This window comes from Carassius carassius, chromosome 36 (assembly GCF_963082965.1).
Source record: "Carassius carassius chromosome 36, fCarCar2.1, whole genome shotgun sequence".
Classification (NCBI taxonomy): Eukaryota; Metazoa; Chordata; class Actinopteri; order Cypriniformes; family Cyprinidae; genus Carassius; species Carassius carassius.
Window position 1 is genome coordinate 23479572 of NC_081790.1, and position 21682 is coordinate 23501253.

General features: G+C 36.2%; 1 protein-coding gene across 1 annotated transcript; it reads right to left on the reverse strand.

The window, feature by feature from the left end:
* Window positions 1-1300: 1300 nt before the first annotated feature.
* zgc:77151 (uncharacterized protein LOC337153 homolog) lies at window positions 1301-15798 on the reverse strand. Its single transcript, XM_059526695.1, has 10 exons — window positions 15643-15798; window positions 12532-12792; window positions 8900-9074; window positions 8027-8257; window positions 6540-6655; window positions 5131-5278; window positions 4833-4885; window positions 4606-4703; window positions 4354-4504; window positions 1301-3939 (listed from the first exon to the last, which is right to left on the reverse strand). Exons 1-10 carry the CDS (start codon window positions 15661-15663, stop codon window positions 2620-2622), a joined length of 2574 nt encoding a protein of 857 aa, XP_059382678.1. The 5' UTR covers window positions 15664-15798; the 3' UTR covers window positions 1301-2619.
* Between the last annotated feature and the right edge of the window lie 5884 nt (window positions 15799-21682).

A 21682-nucleotide genomic window follows, 5' to 3' on the forward strand; every position in this document is an offset into this window, starting at 1 on the left:
ACAACACTTTACTTATTTATGCTCCACACAAGCAAGCACACACACACACACACACACACTCCTTAACAAGGGGTAAAACAGATGGCTAGAAAATTATGATGAATATTGTAAAATGCAACATCAAAATAATTAATGTTAGTAATACAAACATCCAATGCAATGCAAATGAGTATTAGAGGAAATTTATAACACTAGCCTCAAGTCTTTGTGAAATGTTCACTGTTAAGTTCAGATTTCAGATATCTGAAGAGAGTTAGTAAGATGAAAGATGATTCGAAAGGGTTAAAGAATCACAGCAGCTCTGTGAAAATACAATCCACATACCAGACATATGAAAGTGAGACCCATGGAGAGCCTTTTAAGTTAAAACAAAGAATCTGACCAGCGGAAAGACCCGAGAGTTATGTCAAAAAAAAAAAAAGGAGAGGAACTGTCTGATTTATTCAGTCATATAACAAAAATCCTTTCATGAAAGACTTTGTTTAATGTTTTGTCATGGCTGAAGCATTTACTGCAAACTGCTGACCCAACCGGTTCAAGCATTGAGAGATTGTGGAGCAATATCGCATCTTCTCTACTTTGCTTGGATTGACAGTCAGTTTTGACTAGTTTGGACTAAGAATCAATATTAACATCTTTGTAGTAAAGGTTGGTTAGAAATGTAGAATGCTGAAGCCAGTTTGGAAGTTAGTGAGAGGTTGTTGAATGGCCTTGTAAACATAAGATGATATCGCCCCCTGGTGGCCACATAATGCTGCAACGGTATCAGCCAACACAGCAGAGATTCCTCCCCTTACAAAAATGATCATGGCGGCTACAGTTACTGCAGTTAGTTACTATAATTTGACATTGGAGCCCACGGTCATCAAAAAAATAATTAAAAACATGGCAAAGCTTCAAACACTAAAGATAACAATTTATGACTTTACAGTAGCTTTTGTCGTCAGACTTTAGTTTGAGGACCAATTCTCACTATCAACTACAACTTTTGTCTCAAACTCCTAATTTTCTGCTTATTAATATTAAGTAAATTAGTTGTCAAGTTTATATTTGGGGTAGGATTAAGGCATCTAAAATGCAGAATAAGGCATGAATATGTGCTTTATATGCACTAATAAACAATCAATATACTAATAATATGCATGCTAATAAGCAACTAGTTGACTGTGAGGACTGGTGCCTAAACTAAAGCGTTACCGCTATTATACCTATAAAATCATAAATGATCTAATCTCTTTAAAGTTTAAGAATATTTCAGGTATTTTAATTTTTGCATTTATTTCAGCAAAATATAACAACGTCAGTATATATATTTTTATTATAAATATTCAGTGTTTAAACATGTCTGCAATGACGATCTGTCACAGAGTCCATGTCCCATTAGCATAAGCATGCAAAATAAGGAAAAATAATATTTTTTGTAACCTGGTGGTATAACAAGTTTATACATTAACATTAAATAGGGATTAGCGTTCTGATTGGCTGCCTTTCAAGTACAGAAATTAAATGAAAGAAAAATACGACCAACAGATTAATAAAGAATGATCATACATATGTTTTACACAAGCAATTAATTACGGTACATTATAGCAAACTGAGTGTAAATTATGAAAATATAATTTGTCATCTGTAAACCTGTGAAATACATTGCATTAAGAGAGGTCAGTCTAAAAGGTGGAGTGAAAAGCAAATTAAGTTATCCATTTTCTCAGACAGGCGGCTCTTTATCAGTTTCTTTGTAAACACATATTAATGATGTCTATAAATGGTGTCACATTTAGTAACTACCTACAATATATGACTACATGTTAAGAAAATGCACTTTTAAAATGCATAAAAAAGGACATTTGCATTGAGACCCACAATATGCATACTATTTGCACAATACAGTACATTGTTTTAAAACGAGTAGCTATGGAAAATATGATCAAATCCAGCAGAGAGGTCATACGGTGGCCTTTTCTTAAATAGCAAAGTTCAACAAATACACACAAAGAGAAGGAAAATCACACAGCCTAAAAACAGTGAAGACCGAGATAAAGGAGTAAAATAGATAAATAATACAAGAATATGACCTACACCCACAAAATGACACTGCTTTCATCATAAAATAAAAACAAATTACCATTTATAAACAAAGCATTTATGTCTAAGAAAGAAAATACAGTAGCTGACCAATTCTTCTGCAATGATGTCACAATACGTGTTTGATATCTGGATCCAACAGTAATCAAACCCAGATTCCATGTCCTTGTTTTTCTTAAATACCTGTATTTTTCAAAAAAAGAAATTAAATGCTCCACGAGTCATGTGTCCTTTATTGGCTGGACATTCGATGCCCCATATGTTTCCCATATGCTAGCTACAGCATATGTTTCAACTTAAAAGTACTAAAATATAGACTAATCAAGTTCAAGGCACCTTATCTTTGGTAGAACAATGGCCACCTGCATCAGTTCAAAGTTTAGTAGTGTTTTAAAAGCAGGTACTTGGCAGATAGCAATGCATCTGCAGACCTGTCTCTTTGATCATACACAACACAAACGTGTCCATGGGGAAGGCAGAGTAGAAAGCAGTGATGAAGTAGACAAGCGTTTGTAATGCTCCCATATCTGCATGCTAACAGCTTGATGGCTTTGAAAGAAGGGAACTAGAGAGTACTTTGAGAGAGGAAATGGTGTCTGACTCTTTGACGTCATCAGTAGGTACACACTGTGAGTAGAGGTCACTGTTTGGTTGAGGTTCTAGATCTGGATCCAGAGTTGCACGCTCTGGTTCTTTCTTAACGGTCACTGCAAATACGCTACTCTTGTCTTCCCCTTGTTTCAGGTGATAAATACAAGCTAGACTGTCCGGGGAAGCACCAATACTGGATGGCTTTTCAGGGGGGACATCTAATTTTGGCACTAAGGTGAAACATGTGGCCTCAGGTAGAGTCAAAGCCACACTGGTCTTGTCCTGAATTAAAGCTCTTGCCCTGCTGGGAGAGCTAAGATCAGCTGGCTCATCTTGGTTCAAAGGCAGCAGAAGGGACGTGCCATTCCACTTCAGAGATACTCCAAGATCCTCAGCTTCCATCTTCGGCCTTTTGGTTATTACATGGTCATCGCGACTCAGTTCTGTGAGCTCCACGTCTCCAGAAGACCTCTTGGTAATGGCTCGCTTGCTCAGGTTTAGCGGGAGGGACTGGTCTTGAGGAATACTTCCATTGGGTTGGGAGGTCTTGCTGAGATCCTGAGCCAGAACTTCAGAAAGTCGTTTGGTGAAGGTGTTCATGTGAGTCGAGCCCAGACGGGTACGCATCAGTTGACGCAGCTGTAGACTACAGCCGATGTCCAGCGGGAGGATCCTAAGAGGGGGTTGGGGAGCGCTATTCAAGGCAAGTCCTCGGTTCTGGGATGAGGCATCCGAGCTACACCCTGAACACTGGTGTTGGGGACTCTCAGGAGTCTCAGGCATACTGACTTTGGGCTGATGCGCTATAATTGTCTGGTGGGGCGTGGAAGAATCTTGAGGAGTACTCGCTCCATTAAGACCCAGACGGGCTCGAAAGAGGTCCAAAGGACACAGTCCTTTAATAGGACTGAATCCTTCTAGGGAACCACCTGCCAGTAATTTGCAAGGCACTGAGAGAAAGGAAGGAGCTTGAGGTTCTACAGTCTCTATCTTCACTTCTCGCCCCAGCACGGGTTGGTGGGGCACCGGAGTAGAAGATACAATTGACAGACCTTGGCCGTGAGGATGGTTGGTGAGCTTCAGTTCTTGAAAAATAGTCAGTGGCTGGACAATCTCTTGATGGGGTCTTGCTGGGTTCTCTAAGGGAGTTTTGGGGTACAAGGGCGGTCTTCCAACTCTGCCTTTGGACAGAACCTTGGCATTGCGTTTTCCAGGTGGTCTTCCTCTCTTTCGTACAACAACAGCCCCATCTGGTGATGAGGCCTCAAAAAGTAGCACAAAATGAAAATTAATTTTCATTCTTCTGACGCATAATACACACACATACAAAAAAAGACAATGCTTTCCTGATCTAGTATAATCTTTTATGATAAGTTGGTATTACGCAAAATCTGAGAGCAAGTACACACAGCTATCAGTCTTTTATCAGTCCTGACATCAAACCTCGCTGCACAAATATTTAAATGATTTTTTTATACAGCAGTGTGACAAAACGTATATCAGATAAAAAGCACATGAACAAAGCAAACTGTGATTCGTCACATCACATGTCAGTCAAGATGCTCTTCCTGTGTGGCTTTATGGTTTTTAACCATTTTATTCAGAGTACTTGCATGCAACAAACCAAAAGCATCAGCATTTCTCTTTTCTTGTGCTACAGATAAGTAAAATCCTCACCTCGTTGGTAACTGCATTCTTTTTTGGACTGTTTGACACCCCTCTGCCCCGCACAGTCTTTTTGATGGTAGTGGGTGTGACAAATGTAGCTGTAGGCTTGCCAAGTTCTGTGTTTTCTCCACTTACATGCAGTTCATAAGGGAGCATCAGCCTGGAATTGAACAACAGAGAAAATAAGAAATCAGTTAGATGAGTGAAGCCCTTTGATACAGCAGGAAAGAACTGTTGCTGTAATCAGAGCCTCACACTCACCTTTCATAATGCCTCCTGGTGCAGGTGGCAGCGCTGGTGCTGCCTGGGCTTCCACCCAACTCATTGTACACAGTCTTCCACAAACGATGTGATGTCACCTGCAGGTGATGGGGAGGACAATTACTCTCACTTACACTACTGAAATCCCCGCTATCACTTTCATTCCCTTATGATGGATTACAGCTTACTCAGCAGAGCCAAGTAATGAAACAACATGGTAAACATACCCTCTCATAGCCCCCCAGCCTTTTTACAACTGAATACATGAGGAAGAGGTCAACTGTGGACAAATGAAAGACAGCTTGGTTAAATTACTGAGTTAAGTTAGCAAAAAATACATAGAAGTGAATAGGATGCTGCTCCATGTGAAATTGCGCACGTGATGGAGATTTACCACTGATTACAGAACCGGCTTTACTGAAAAAATGAGCATTAAATATCGCATGCGATTTATCATGCAGCCCTAGAAGTGATTTTACTAAGTGACTGGTGCTAAATTCTACATATAACATCAGTCATACATACTCTTTTTGAAACCCAGGTTAGGAACTTTGCTTATAGGGGAACCCCTGCGCTCCATAAAGAAATACAGCTGATCCAGGAAGAGCTGCTCCTCTGGATGTGGGAGCCAGTTCCCATCCCAATGCATCTCCACACTGCCCATCACATTCTCCTACAGGAATCAGTTAGAATACATTAGAAGATCTTTCTTTCAGTAACTGCTAAACAGAAATATAAGTGTCTAAACCATACACACAGTTCCATTGAATGATACATGTGTTTTAACAATGTTGTTGAACCGAATGTATGAAGGAAACTGTTAAAACTACCACAGCATTAACATCAACCTTGAAAAAAAGTGCAAGGTTTATCTGATAATAAGATGCATGAAAGTGGTGTCTGTTGCTAAAGCAAACAGACATTGGCCTTTTCTTTCAGAATCAGCATTCGCCGATGGAGAGGAAAAGTTAAATACTATAGCATTTTATTTTATGAAAATGAGAGCACTGAAAGAGAAGTGATCTCGTGTTTAAAGACGTGCCATGCTAAATCTGCAGCTAATCTGAATAAATAATATTTATGAATGATGCAGTGCTAATTGAGATATTAAAGTACATAAACCATAACGTTTACTTTCTACCTTATTCTGTGCAGAAAATTTAAATAATTGTTTGTAGTATATAAAACAATCAAAAAATTGCAGTAAATTAAGTTAAAATCCCAATTAAAACTTTTATAGACAATTCATAAATCTTTCCAAGATAGACCCCTTCATAAACTTGAAGTTGTTAAGCTATGGTATATACTTTTAACTTTTAAAATGAATTAGAATACCCACTAATCAGCGTTGTTTTGAAGGATTGCAGGCTGACTAGCTAATCAATGTTACATAAGTTAATAGTGAATATTGTAGGTAAAGCATGAAAAAAAAGGTATTTTAATGGTAAATGCTGGTATTTATACATTTCAAAACACAAATTTGATTACATAAATGTTGATGTCTTATTGGAACTACTCAGCCTTGTACCTTTTGTTTTTTCTATTTTTGCTTCAAATCAAATTTTGTAATAATGATTTTTGTGATTAATAATGTTTTTTAAACCAGATCAGAATCTTTCATATAATAGAATTTTAATATAATATAATATATAACAAATAATTAGTAATTAAGCATTTTAACTAAATTATGTTTATAGCAAACTGGGACATGAACGAGATTATGGCTGAATAAATTGACAGTAAAGATACAAAAACAAAGATGGTGTGAAAGGAAGTCAAGACATCAAAGTTAAAACAAAACAGGAAGCACACAGTGACGTCACAGTATACTTTACCATTTGCTCAAAATCTTAAAACATCCTGTTTAGCCATCAGAACTGTATTCCATATAGATGTCTGTGGATCAAATTGTGTTGCTAAATTCCACAGCATACCTTCATCCTTTCCATCCATGACTCCGATAAATGGTTATGGTTTTGATGATCAGCACCTTTGCCACCACTGCCCTTTCTTTTACGAGGTCGCCCCTTCAGACTGAGAGAGGAGCATCCTGGGACAGAAACGTAAAGCATCCTTAGGGCAACAGCTTTCCACTTGCATGACATTTGTAAATTCATTTTACAAACAGTGAAAATCCCATTTTCTTTTATGTAGTGTGGATTAGGGCTGGGCGATATGACCGATTCTCGATTTTTTAACTGGTCAACTTGAAAAAGTAATTTCAAGATGATTCAAGTAACTTGTTCTTTATTAACCCACTAGTTAAAGAAAATTCTATTCCAAGTGCACCACACATGAAGTTGTCAGCATGATGTAAATGTTAAACAAAGCACACAGAAAAGAAACATGAACTACAACTACATCTCATACAAACTTGTCTTATACATATTATATGTTAAGAAATAATATGAGGAAAATGCTTCAGAAAGATTGAAGGTATAACATCAGGAGACTATTATGAACTATAAACGTTCTGTAAAAACAGCAGCTTTCAGCCTGTCACCATGATGCAAACATAAAATATTAGACATACAGCAGTAGATACAGGTTTTTTTTATTAGCTTGCGCTGCTTTTCCACTGATTTTTTTCCAATGTAAACATGGACGTGTATGACTGTTGCACTCGCACCTCTTGCAGCGTCTCATGCATGAAATAGCATTCCAAAAACGCAGTGCTCAAGTTAAAAGAAGTCCACTCCCATCTTCTTTGCCTGTTTTTCGTATTCCACTACCCACGTAGCATCTTTGTGAACACAAAAGTGCATTCTTTGTGAACGGCACCTAGCGATATGAGCGCGTCACAATCACGCCCCGAAATGCGGTCAGATGGTTCTCTTCTCTTTACGGTTATCATTGGAATATTATCAAAGTGTCTAATTCCAACGTTTAGTAATATTTCTATTCGAAATCGCGATTCATCAATTTCTAAAAAAAATGTATCATGAAAAAACATTAAATTCAAATTAATCGATATAAAACTGAAAAATCACTCAGCCCTAGTGTGGACATTGTTAAAGTACAATGAATGCAACCAATAAAGCAACCATTTGAGCATTTAGTTGAGTTCAAATTTTTGGAGCCCAATATTTTGGAGTTGTCACAATAGCAAAATTTCACAATGACTCAAGCACTTTTTTCAATGACAATAACTAGGTAAAACACGAATGCACTATTGAACACACTCAATTTAAGTTGAAAATTAATATGAATGAATTCAAATAAATGGCATGTAGCCTAAGTATTTGTCAATTTGTCAAAACTTTGACATTACGACATAAAGGTCTTCTATCAACATTTACTTGTACCATGTAGCCGTTCAAACTAGCACTCGTAAATTTTGACCCCTGTACTGACAACTGCATTAGCCTACCATGTAACAACAAAGTTTAAGGTCACAATCTATCAAGATTATAGCACTCACCAAGCTGTGTCAGAATGCTGGCATTGCTTTCTAGAGTAGGGTGGTTGAAAGTATCCCGGCAGTAGAGGACTCTTGTGGTGTCGAGGTCCACTTTTATCCCCCCCAGAGCCAGCAGGTGTGGGTCCTGAAGACTAGGGGAGCTAGCCTGATCTGGGACACGTCTTTGAAGGGAACGAAAGCGGCAGTACTGGGGGTAACTGAGAACCTTAACCTTCTGGTGTAATACTTCATCTGTAAGAGAACACAAAACAAAAGTGTCAGTCCACAGATTTAGAAACAACTTATTTACTTTAAAACAATGATCAGCACCATCACCATCAGATCAGCTGTCGTGTTCTAAGGCAAATTAATGTTTATTACATAGTTATATTGCTGTATACTGAAATACTATGAAAATATGGCCGATATCAATATCATCTACAATCTCAAAAAAATGTTTCTATGTAAGCTGAACCACCTTAAATGTTAAATCATGCGCTGACGTTTGATTATATATATATATATATATATATATATTTCTACCTAATATTTTGGTATTTTTGCCAACCCTGTTACTAGATGCTATAGTTTAATTATTTAATTATATGACATATAGTTTATTTTAATTTAATTAATTAATTTATTTTTTAATTGATGAGAGCAACTTTGCGTGTTTATTCATTTTTTTGTTGCTCATTTTAAAATAAAATAAGTCTGGTTTTATCTCCCTGTTATCAAATAAGGCTAGACACATGCCTGTTGAATATTAATTACATAAATTACAAGACACCACATTATTAATATTCATGAGCAAAATTAATACATTTTAGAATAGTTTCTCCCCCACCTTTCATACTGACACACACACTTCAGGATTTTTTATCTGTTACTCACCCTCATTCTTCGTCTTTCCTTCCTGTGGATAACTAGCATCTTGTGACCCATCAGACTTCTGAGACCCATGAATGTTTTGACTGCTGTGCTTCCACTGTGGCGGTTCCTGACAAGTCCACTTCACCAGATCCTCCACTCTGACCACAATCTTTTTTGATACAGCGAGGACTTCATCCTGCATGCAGAAACGCATATAAACACCAAGCAAACATCAATAACTCAATACTACACATCTTTATACATTCAATGAGCTTACAGGCAGGACCTGGTTTTGCTTAATGGCCTGAAATATTTTAACACCTTCAGTTAATGAGAAGCCTCTCCCTTTTTCCTATGTTATACTAGTTAACAATAGGACACTCATCACCTCAGGCAAAAACAAACCAATCCAAACTGCTTTAAAAAAAAAAAAAAAAAGGGGGGGGGGGGGGGGGTGTGTGTAAAAGGCCGGTTGACATTTAGATGCTTATCTTTGCAACATTCTCACATTTAACTGTTTACGATGGAAACTGAGAAAAGCATCTCTTTACTTATTTATGTTCTTATAGCATATGTTGTCTGTTCAAAATGCTTTCTAATTCAGGCATGGCTACTTCATTCAGCAAAAGAATGAGCAAGGAGTATCTTTCATTTTCAAATAAAAGTACCTGAAAGAAGTCTTGACACTTTTGGTCAGCATATATAGCTGAATTACCTAACAAACTATAAATGCTCTAGTTTATGTTCATTAATAATTCAAGCACCCTCAACATCTTACAAGATTTCACTTTATTTGTGATTGGAGTAGCAATCTCAACGCGCACTGTGGACCCGCCCAGAGGCGCATTTTCTACCAACGCACTCTTTAAATAACAAAAAAATATTGCACCATTGACATAGTCTATTTTCAGCTCCTTAAAATAGCAATGTGCCAGCAATGCGCCTGAACACACCTCTTTTTTAGACCAGCACGCCCATGGGAGTGAATGCATTTGCTAATTAAACGACGTGACGCTGGACGGGAAAATGCGAACGGCGCTGGACTGAAACTAGCAAACACACTTGCAATGCGCCTTGCATCGCATTGTGCCGAGGGTATGATAGGGCCCTAAAGCTTGGCCACATGAAAGCTGCTTTTACCATATGAAATAAAATTATATTTGCAATGCAGAAAGACATTTTAATATAGTGCAGATAAATACAATAATTGCTGTATGTATTTTGCATTATTTAGAATTTAATAAATTTATATTTTAATATACCAAAAATAACTTTTACAGGCCAAAGTTTTTCCTTAAAGAGCTTTGTTGTTTACTGTTATTGTAGTTTTTGGCAAGAAAATAACCTTTTGTAATAACCATTATAACAATATCAACTCTTATAACAACATCAATGTTGAAAACAGTTTTTGCTGCTTAAAGCTGCCATAGAATGCATTGATACAATATTTTTAATTGTTCTATGATTCTCAAGAGTGTGTTTGCAAAGTTTTAGGGTATGAGTCAAAACCCACTGTTTATGTGTATGTCCCCTTTAAATGAAAATGAGCTGGTGCTCTCACCTCCCTTCCAGTGTTGCCAAGTCTGTGGTTTTCCCGCTGTTGCCGCGGGTTGCTATTCATGTCCGTGGAAGGGTTTTGTTGCGACCTGGCAACCCTTCTCCCTTTCTCAGAAGAGTGCGGAGCTTCAAGAGCTCATTCTCGCGGCATACCGGTGTTACGGTGACTGTGTTACTGACCTCACACATTGCTTCAAAAGGCAATTTTTAACTACCACATTCCTATTCACGATCATTTTGGTAGCACGTGAAGGCAGCATTAGTGAAATCAGGCATTGACATTGGTAGCTTTAGCAACATTAGCCTTACAGAGAGCCAAGAATCTCTTTTGGACAACAAAATATGATGCGTGATGCATACTGTGTCTGGAGTCTGGACATTTGAGCACAAAGTGTTGGTATCGATCCCTCTATCTTTGCATAACTCCAGCGCTGAACTGACCCTCGTTTGTGAGGCAGTCCATTGTAAAATGCTAGCACAATGTATAGGACTTCTTTTCCCCCTTTTTTTCCCGTGACATTTCCTTCAAAAATGAAATTTTACCATTGTGTCTTCAGCGGTCTATGGAGACTCCTATGTTCATTGGTGCATCCCAACACACAACACTTTTTTTAATGGCTCTTTGGCGCTGACGTATCTCCAGCAGCTACAAGAGAACAGTAATGACGGACCGCAGCTTCTCACCATAGACAGTAAAAGAAATGGACACAGCCACCCAATTGGATTCAACGGAGACAAGTGAAGTCAATTAGAAGCACGCACTTCCTGGGGGTCGAGCGTACTGCGCAGACTCAAACTGAGCTTGATGACGTAGAATTCACGTGAGCAACCTGTCGAAACCAAGTCTTCTAATCGCTGTGTAAAGGGAAATCTGAATCACCCACCGAATCTTGCAGACCGTTGCTTTTATGGACTCTCTATGGGCTTCTGCCTTGACGTTATGCCTCCACATCCCCCCGATTGCCTCATAGACAGTAAAAGATTGTCTGCGAGCTTCTCCTCCTGTACATAAGGTAATTTCTCTACTGTGCGACAGAGAGTCGCAGGTTAGGACACAATCGTTAGCCTATTTTTACAAAAACTGCTTCTATGGGGCCACAACGTAATATACAAGGTAATGGGGCCTTTTATACATTTTCGAGTTTCTTTAGAAATAATGAATGGACAAATGGGAGTCTTTAAACGCCTCAGATGTAAAGTTATTCACTGTCAAAGTGACGCCAAAATGAATGGGAGTCAATGGAATGCTAACAGCAAGTGGGGGTCCGCTAGCCAATGGCGGCGCCCAGGGGTGCCTCAATAAAATATGAAACCCTGTCCCCCTGCTTCTCACTCAGGGCTGTGTATATGCTAATAGGGCAAAGAGCGTCACAACTGGGCGAGACTTTCACTGACTATGTCATCATAGTCTGGAACTGCTCGTGTGGAGAGACGGTTTATGATTTTTTTGGAATTATAAAACAATGAGTAAGTGGATTTTTTACCATTATAGGCTGATTGTTTTCACACACTGTGGCCACACAACTGTGTTCAAATTCCTTATGAAAGTGATTTTTGCATTCTATGGCACCTTTAATATTTTTGTACAAACCATGAGTTTTTTTCAGGAAACTTTGATGAACAGAAAGTTTAAAATGACAGAATGCATTTCAAATGCAAATCTTTTGTCAATTGTCAATTTTTGATCAATGTAATGTGTGCATATCTCACATTTTTCCCAAAAATATTAAGCAGAAAAAAAAAAAGTTTTTTTGAGCACCAAATCAGCATATTAGAAGGAATTTTTTTTAAGGATCATGTGACACTGAAGACTGAAGCGGGCTGTCGAATAATCAGCTTTGCCACCACAGGAAGAAGTTTATATTTATATTTCTATTCAAAATTATTAAAACTTTAACGCTACTGTAGGTTCTTTGAGATTTTTTGAAACTCCGAAAGTTTCATGTAGTAGGTTTTCATATATATATGTATATATATATATTTTTTTATATCTACATTCAGGATGATAACATACAGTAATCTAGTGCTGTTAAATGGATCTTTGCACTCTTTTCCTTCAGCCAAACGTTATTTATGTAACTTTTCCCATCTCTCACCTCTCCGTGCTCTACTGCTCTGCCCTTCGGGGTGTCCTCAGGTAAGAAGTAAAGTCTAGAACTGGCCAGTAGGTGCCGTTGCGTCTGATCTTCCCACAGCAATGTAACCTCTGCTATACACACTGGATCCTGGGGGCCACAGCGCATGAAGTAGAACTCCCCAAGCTTCCAAACCTGCGTTGGACCCCCAGACGCTTGCTTGCAACCCACCGACTTATAAAAGGCAAAGGTCCCTCGAAGGCAGCTGGGAGCACCTAACCACTGTTTAAGACAAGAGCAAATAGATTAGAAAATAACCTGCACACATATGAGAACAACAGAATACAGTCACCCACATATGGCTTTTTGCAGCTGTGTGAGAAAATGACATATTTGATAAGAATACCTTCAACAATAATGAGTCAGAGCGCAAAAATTATAGGTTGCACAAGTTCACAAGCATTAAAAACAGTCTATGGTAAAACAACAACAACTTATCAATTCATATAGTTAACATTTAGAATTTAATCTTGTGTAGGTATTTTAAGCAAATATTAATGCTGTCATTACACAAACACATCATAACAGTCAGAGCTCTGGAAAAAAAACTTATGCATACAAACTATGAAGCTCAAATACACACATGCAAACACCCTTCACATGATTCAAATTATCGGTCTGAGAAGTAAGCATTGCAGTCTTCTCAAACCAGCTGTGAAGTATGAAGAATACTGTGACTTTTATCAGTGTAATCTGAGGCAAAAAAGGTAAAATTCCCAAAACATAATATACAGTAGGAGCAAATTACACAGGAACTAATCATTCACATAACCTACTCAGAACTGCTTGGTCTTTGTTGGTTTCCATGGTTGAAAACACATTCCATTGTATTAATCTACTTAGGAATTGCCTGATACCAGAGGAAAAACGCATAAAGACTTTTTTTATGGAAAGTAAAACATAAAAATTCTATAACGACGGTGCCAAAATGTGGTTTGCTTCTAAAATGGACAATAAATGTAACTCACTGAAGGCTGCACTGAATAACACAAACAAACACATTAAATATTTCAAGATGCATATGAAGACTGATTCATTTATCTTAAACATACAATAGATAATTCAGTTAATACAAATTACTTTTTTTTTTTTTTAAAGCATGAATGTATAATACTGTGGTTTGGTTTAAAGACATTCTTTAACTTTTACATTACATTTAAATATCTCAAAAATAAATGCGTAAATTATACTTAAAACTACAAATAATACAAAGGCTCATGAGAATTCACTAATCCGTATCAAATTCAATTCATTGGATAATATATATATTGTGAGCGCAGTGTATGGATAATATATTATAAATTATAATATTAAATATAATTAGTTACTTATATTTTAACTTAAACTATAAAATTTGAATTTATTTTTTTTTTTATTTTTTTTTTATATAAGCACCAAAGGCTTTTTCCATTGCAAAAACAGAGTATGATGACAAATAACGAACACAGCACTATAAGAACTTAAATCTATACAAGATCTTTGTTTTCATTGTTATTTGTTTGAAATTAATATATTAAATTATTAATAAATAGGTTATAAAAAATGTGACATGCACAATTTAATTTATCCGTAATGTATGTATTTTGGAAAGGGACATGATCTGGACATGCACAGCATTGCATATCATATGTTTCCATTGTTACAGTGTGCTACTGTCTCTTATAAGCGGCCTGAACGTGACATACTCCGTGCTTTAACTTAATATGTCAATCACAGGTCGTTAATACACAGTCATGGGTCACTCACCCCCGCCCCACCCCCACCGGTAACCCACATATCCACCGAAAAACCGACCAATCACAAGCCACAACATTCGGCGTCCACATGTCGAGCGCCTACTGGTAAAAAAGGAGAACTAGTCTACAGTTAAACCACAATACACGTCTGTGACTGTCAACTTTTTACTTTATGTACTCCGACAAACACCACAAGGAATTTATCATCCCAATTCTAAACACACGGAGTGCTTGAGAAAGATTTAGAAAGGCAAATATATAATAAACAATATGACCTTGGAGCTTTTAGTGTGCCCAAAATCGTTTACATTTATTAGTATGCAAATTACAATACGCTCATATAAGACTTGTGAACGATACAAAATGTATATATTTTATATGTATAATCATTTAAATAACAACAGTGATAAACAACATCCTCAATCCGGGTGTTTTGTGAGGCTTAATAATATTGGAATTCATTCAATACGTGCAACAGCATATTTTAAGCAACTTTCTACTGCCTAATACATAAAAGTGTCATATCATTTCAAAAATGCACTGCTATAGCCTAGCATTTCTAGCCAACACGACAAATATCATATTAATATTAAAATGAACGGAACAACTAACCGATATTACGTTATATTGGCTAAACACAATATTTTAAAATGTAATATCACGGCTCATACGAGGACCAAATAACTTAATCATGACGAAAAAACTTCTTGGTCTCAAAGAAAATCAGCAGCTCCACCAAGTTTACCTCTTCCTACAAGTTTCATTACCACGTCATTTTAAATTCATGCTTAATATGCGCGAGACTGTATCTAAAAATGTGTCGACATATTGTGAATAAAAACAATACAGCGTCCCATTTAAAATCGAGGACTGGATTCGTATTGTTTTTAATAGATAATAAAACAAAATCTGTTTGGCAAATGTGAAATGTGGGGGTGGGGGCAAGAGGGAGAATCTAGGTAGTCAACACGACACAAAGAAATTAATCATTAACGAAAAATTCGAAATATCAAAAGCACGCGTTCTTAATATAACAATTTTTTTTTTTTTTTTTACACAAAACCGACATTGCGTCGAGGAAATTTCAAATACATTTTAAAACAAATAAAAGTTTCTCGTCGAAATACGAGACAATATTTTCAAGTCTGCGTTGGCTTTATTGGGAAGAAATCAATTCGGTATTTTAGCGAACTTCAAATATTACGACGTGTCGAGGGGGCATCGATTAGCAAACAACGATTTTAATTTTCAAAAACAAAGAAGCAAATTTTAAGCTCGCGCGGTGACCGCCTCGAGCTGCAACAAAGTAACAATTTAAAGTTGTAATTCAGTTTACCTGTATCGTACTCTGCTCCATTGCAACTCAACATTCCCTTATCCCTCTCGATGCCCCCTATCAAGTTACACAGCCGGGTACTAACAGCACCGGCACACACATACATGTAGCTGAAGAAAAGCTTGTGCTTTTTTGTGAAAATAGGGCAGGATCTAGGTGTGGCTTAACTCCATTTGCCAAAAGAACTTTAATATATGTTTTGCACTGTACATAATATTGCTTGTGGAAACATGCTGGCTGTTTAATTTAATCCAGTGACGAACTGCGATCATTAAATACAACACAATTTCAATATGGAGCCTTGAAATCAGCATTTCAAGACAAAATCTATATCTACACAGTACAGAGCATGCGTGTTGATTTTTAATGAAATTGCACATTTTGAATGTATCAAGCAAAGAGTGAACCCCTAAAGATTTTACATTAATAGTGTGACGTGTAATATTTATAATTTTGTGCTATATATTTATTTATTTTAAATAATACAATAGCAGCTATATAATGTTTGATATGTCATATATTTGCAGATTTCATCTGTAAATAAGCATTTTCAAACTGTAAACACTAGTCTTGTTGGCCAGCATGTCGTTTCCTGAAACAATTAGATGAACCCGTTTTAAAATGTAAAATAGATATTAAAATATTTATATAATAAGCAATATGAAATTCATATTTTTTTGTTCTCCAGCAGGGGGAGTGTGCACGTGATCATTTCCACGAGACAATGGCTGTGACATTAAATTTTTCCCCCTGCTCTTGCTGACGTCATAAAGCTGAACTGCATGAAAACATGGTTGATTCGTGGTTGTCAGAGTTGCAAGGAAAAATATCATCATATTAGTCATTTATTTAAAGCTTGTTTATATTATTTAACAATTTGATATTAAATATAACATTACTGGCAGGAAGCCTAGCTTTCATTGTTCAAGGGGGAGGGCAACAAACAAATACAATCTTTACAATATTGACTGCAAATACCATTGAGAATTTAATTATTTCCCACAGTCTAGAGATATGGAGCCATGCAGGGCTTAAAAATAAAAAAAAAAACAAGAAAAATAGAAAATGCAATAAAGACTATTGCATAGGATATTCACTAATTAAAACTCATCTGCTATTTATATATGATCAGTCATTATTAATAATAAAAACATAATATTTTTCATTTTATCCATAACAAGCTTTATACGAATAAGCACAAACTGTAATAAAAATAACAACAGTAATATTAATAATAATAATAATAGTGGAATAAATATGATGTAATGGGTAACTAGATTTAAATCAATTATGCTTCATAAAAATATAATTTATTAAATAAATAAATAAATAAATAAATAATAAAAGGAATTATGGATTGTGCCACGAAGCAGCAGTCAAGGTCCATTGTTTCTTGTTTCACATATGCCTCTGCATATCAGCACTAATGGTCAAACTACATTAACGACATGAAATTATCTCTTTGCTTAATAAATATGAAAAAATTAAAATGCCTTTTAAGAACAACCGGAAGCTAGATCACTCGTCCCCACACTGCGTTTAAAAGACCTGAAGGGGGAGCTGTTGCGCATGTTCTGTGAGTGCTAAACTCTACATTCTCCTCAGTCGATTTATCTCTCGTATATGACAGTCGAGAAGTGCTTAGACGCTCAAAATTCTCTTAATACTGCAGCAAAATTGATTTGTAAATGGATCAATAACGTCTTTTGCTTAGGCTAGGCTATTTGAAACGGGTAATTTACGCATGCGTGTCAAATGGACAAGTCATATACAACCCGAATTCCGGAAAAGTTGGGACGTTTTTTAAATTTTAAAAAAATGAAAACTAAAAGACTTTCAAATCACATGAGCCAATATTTTATTCACAATAGAACATAGATAACATAGCAAATGTTTAAACTGAGAAAGTTTACAATTTTATGCACAAAATGAGCTCATTTCAATTTTGATTTCTGCTACAGGTCTCAAAATAGTTGGGACGGGGCATGTTTACCATGGTGTAGCATCTCCTTTTCTTTTCAAAACAGTTTGAAGACATCTGGGCATTGAGGCTATGAGTTGCTGGAGTTTTGCTGTTGGAATTTGGTTCCATTCTTGCCTTATATAGATTTCCAGCTGCTGAAGAGTTCGTGGTCGCCTTTGACGTATTTTTCGTTTAATGATGCGCCAAATGTTCTCTATAGGTGAAAGATCTGGACTGCAGGCAGGCCAGGTTAGCACCCGGACTCTTCTACGACGAAGCCATGCTGTTGTTATAGCTGCAGTATGTGGTTTTGCATTGTCCTGCTGAAATAAACAAGGCCTTCCCTGAAATAGACGTTGTTTGGAGGGAAGCATATGTTGCTCTAAAACCTTTATATACCTTTCAGCATTCACAGAGCCTTCCAAAACATGCAAGCTGCCCATACCGTATGCACTTATGCACCCCCATACCATCAGAGATGCTGGCTTTTGAACTGAACGCTGATAACATGCTGGAAGGTCTCCCTCCTCTTTAGCCCGGAGGACACGGCGTCCGTGATTTCCAACAAGAATGTCAAATTTGGACTCGTCTGACCATAAAACACTATTCCACTTTGAAATAGTCCATTTTAAATGAGCCTTGGCCCCCAGGACACGACGGCGCTTCTGGACCATGTTCACATATGGCTTCCTTTTTGCATGATAGAGCTTTAGTTGGCATCTGCTGATGGCACGGGGGATTGTGTTTACCGACAGTGGTTTCTGAAAGTATTCCTGGGCCCATTTAGTAATGTCATTGACACAATCATGCCGATGAGTGATGCAGTGTCGTCTGAGAGCCCGAAGACCACGGGGATCCAATAAAGGTCTCAGGCCTTGTCCCTTACGCACAGAGATTTCTCCAGTTTCTCTGAATCTTTTGATGATGTTATGCACTGTAGATGATGAGATTTGCAAAGCCTTTGCAATTTGACGTTGAGGAACATTGTTTTTAAAGTTTTCCACAATTGTTTTACGTAGTCTTTCACAGATTGGAGAGCCTCTGCCCATCTTTACTTCTGAGAGACTCTGCTTCTCTAAGACAAAGCTTTTATAGCTAATCATGTTACAGACCTGATATCAATTAACTTAATTAATCACTAGATGTTCTCCCAGCTGAATCTTTTCAAAACTGCTTGCTTTTTTAGCCATTTGTTGCCCCCGTGCCAACTTTTTTGAGACCTGTAGCAGGCATTAAATTTTAAATGAGCTAATTAAGTGGATAAAAGTATAAAATTTCTCAGTTTAAACATTTGCTACGTTATCTATGTTCTATTGTGAATAAAATATTGGCTCATGTGATTTGAAATTCCTTTAGTTTTCATGTTATTAAAATTTAAAAAACGTCCCAACTTTTCCGGAATTCGGGTTGTAGTCAAATACACTGTAGCCTACTTCCAAATGAAATAATATGAATGAAATACAAGGCCACTTAAAGAGAGTATACTTTCCTTAATGTTTTTTTGTTTTGTTTTTGTTACACGTAAACTTTCATAATTTGATGATGTAAAAAAAAGAATGTTTCAAGTTTTCAAAGTTTTATTTTAAAGTAGCCCACATTTTAAATCATCATGTATTAATAATCTTTCGTTGTGCTTTAAAAAAGTAAGCCTTCAATTATTTTGATATTTGGACTAACATACAAAAGTGCTTGATATTAATTTGAAGTGTGCTATTTAATTACATTTACTAATTAGCAGCTTCATCATTACAAATGTCTAATTAAAAAAAAATAGAAATAGAAAATTCAATAGAAAAGCATTGATACACACTTTAACAATATTTCGAAGAAAATAAAAATTTACATAGGTCCTAATTAAGTGGGTCATGCAGAAAAGCACTCTTAAATTAAACAAATTAAATTGGTAATCGGTAGAGGATGGAAGAATAAAAGAAATAAATACATACAAATTTTCTGACGCACATTTATTGTGGTTCAGTTCAGGCATGTTCCCCTAAAAACAGAATCAGGTCATTTAGATCCCAAACCAGGAAATTTGCCTCCTTTTTTGTTTTACAGCCAAGTACTATTATATTAAAATCCCTGAACCATCAAACTTTACTGGAAGCCTCAAGATACACAGTACAGTAGACACAAGCTATTCTAGGCTTAGACAGAAATGAACTCTGTTGGTTCTTATGGACATTTGAAATGACTATACCTCAGATTAACCTGGAAATCTTGAAGAGAGAGGAACTTTTGATAGAAACCGCCTGTTTGAACAAATGTCTTCACTGTCTGTGCAGCCACTTAATATCAAAGATTTATTCAAGTGACGTTTCATTTTGCTTTTGTATTCTGGCATTTGTCTCACACAGCTGGATTGTATTTCATAACATGCTTACATATTATATTTATAACATGCTATAAATCTTATAAATTATAAGACATATGTTTATATTTATAAGATTTAACATGCATCTAAATTAGTCACGTTAAACGATTAATCGCGATTAATCGCATCTATAATAAAAGTTTTTGTGTAATATATGTGTGTGTACTGTGCATATTAATCATGTATATGTAAACACACACATACTATTTTGTATATAATATGTAATTACATGCATGTATTTATATTTATATAATTTATATTATATATAAATATATTTAATATAGACATAAAACATTTTTTTCTAAAATATATACATGCATGAGTGTGTATTTATACATAATAAATATACACAGTACACACACATATATTATGTAAATAAAAACAACTTTTATTTTGGATGCGATTAATTGCGATTAATCGTTTGACCGCACTAATCTAAATACTTCCAAACTATTTATAAACAGATAGATAGATAGATAGATAGATAGATAGATAGATAGATAGATAGATAGACAGATATATAGATAGATGGATAGACAGACAGACAGACAGACACACATACACTAATAGTGCAATATATAACAGCATTGGGTGGGCTGGTAAAGTATTTAAACTAATTTAAGTTGAGAAAATAATATCATACCAAAAATAAACAAAAGCGTAGCAGTGCCAGAGAGAGGAAACATTCCACAGGAAGTGGCTGAAATGCCTGTTGGACAAAACAACATAGCAATGGTACTTTTGAGTTAAAGCTACTTTAATTTCTTTTAAAACTGACCTTGACTCAGTGGAAAAGCAAGCTCCTCAGGAAGTTTGTGGCATCCTGAAATCAGATAGCTTAAATGTCAACATACGTATTGAAGCAGTTTTCCTTTCTGCACACTCTTGGCAATGAAATATGAAATATGACACTTCATGTTTTAGTTTGCAGTCTTGCAAGAAATTCTGCTCAGCATTGACAACTCGTGAGCTTCCTTAGTTTTATCAGTTCCCACAAGTCAGAGGCCGGAGCCCTAGAGGCTGTAGGCCACAGGGTTTCTGGGTTTCTGCCAGAAGAGTTATTGGCCGATAATTGTCAATGAAACAAAAACTGGACCTGTTTCACTCTGGATTTGAAATCCTTTAAGCTAAAACTTAAATCCATTCCAAATTCAACAACAAAAAAGCCTTTGTCTCAGCATTTTTCAGAATAAAATATGCTTCATAATATCACATTCACAAATGTAGAGCTGTGACTTATGGCTTTACCCTGATGACAAATGAACACCTACACACAAGTGATAAAAAGAGCTACGGTTTATAATTACAATAAAATTAAATCAAGACATGCAGGCCTCTTTCAAAACTTAAATAAGTTTTGGTTTCCCCACTTCTGTGTACTCCTTTTCCTTTGTGTCTCATAAGATTGGGTTGCATGTTCTGTGTTTTCTAAGATGAAAATAGGGTGTAGCATTTCCAAGAATTTCTGCATGCATAATCATTTACATACATATCTTTTAGCTACTATTTTAGCATGTTTCAGTGTCCAATCTTATAAACTTGTTTTAAAGCTTTGCAATAATACCAGAAAACATCATACGAGCGATTATTTTAATAATCATGCTTACTAGCTCTTTAATTCTGTTTATTTCACCTTTTCTTTAAAAAGTAAAAAATAAAAACAAATTTTTAAATACTTTAGCAACACAAAACCTTACAAAGAG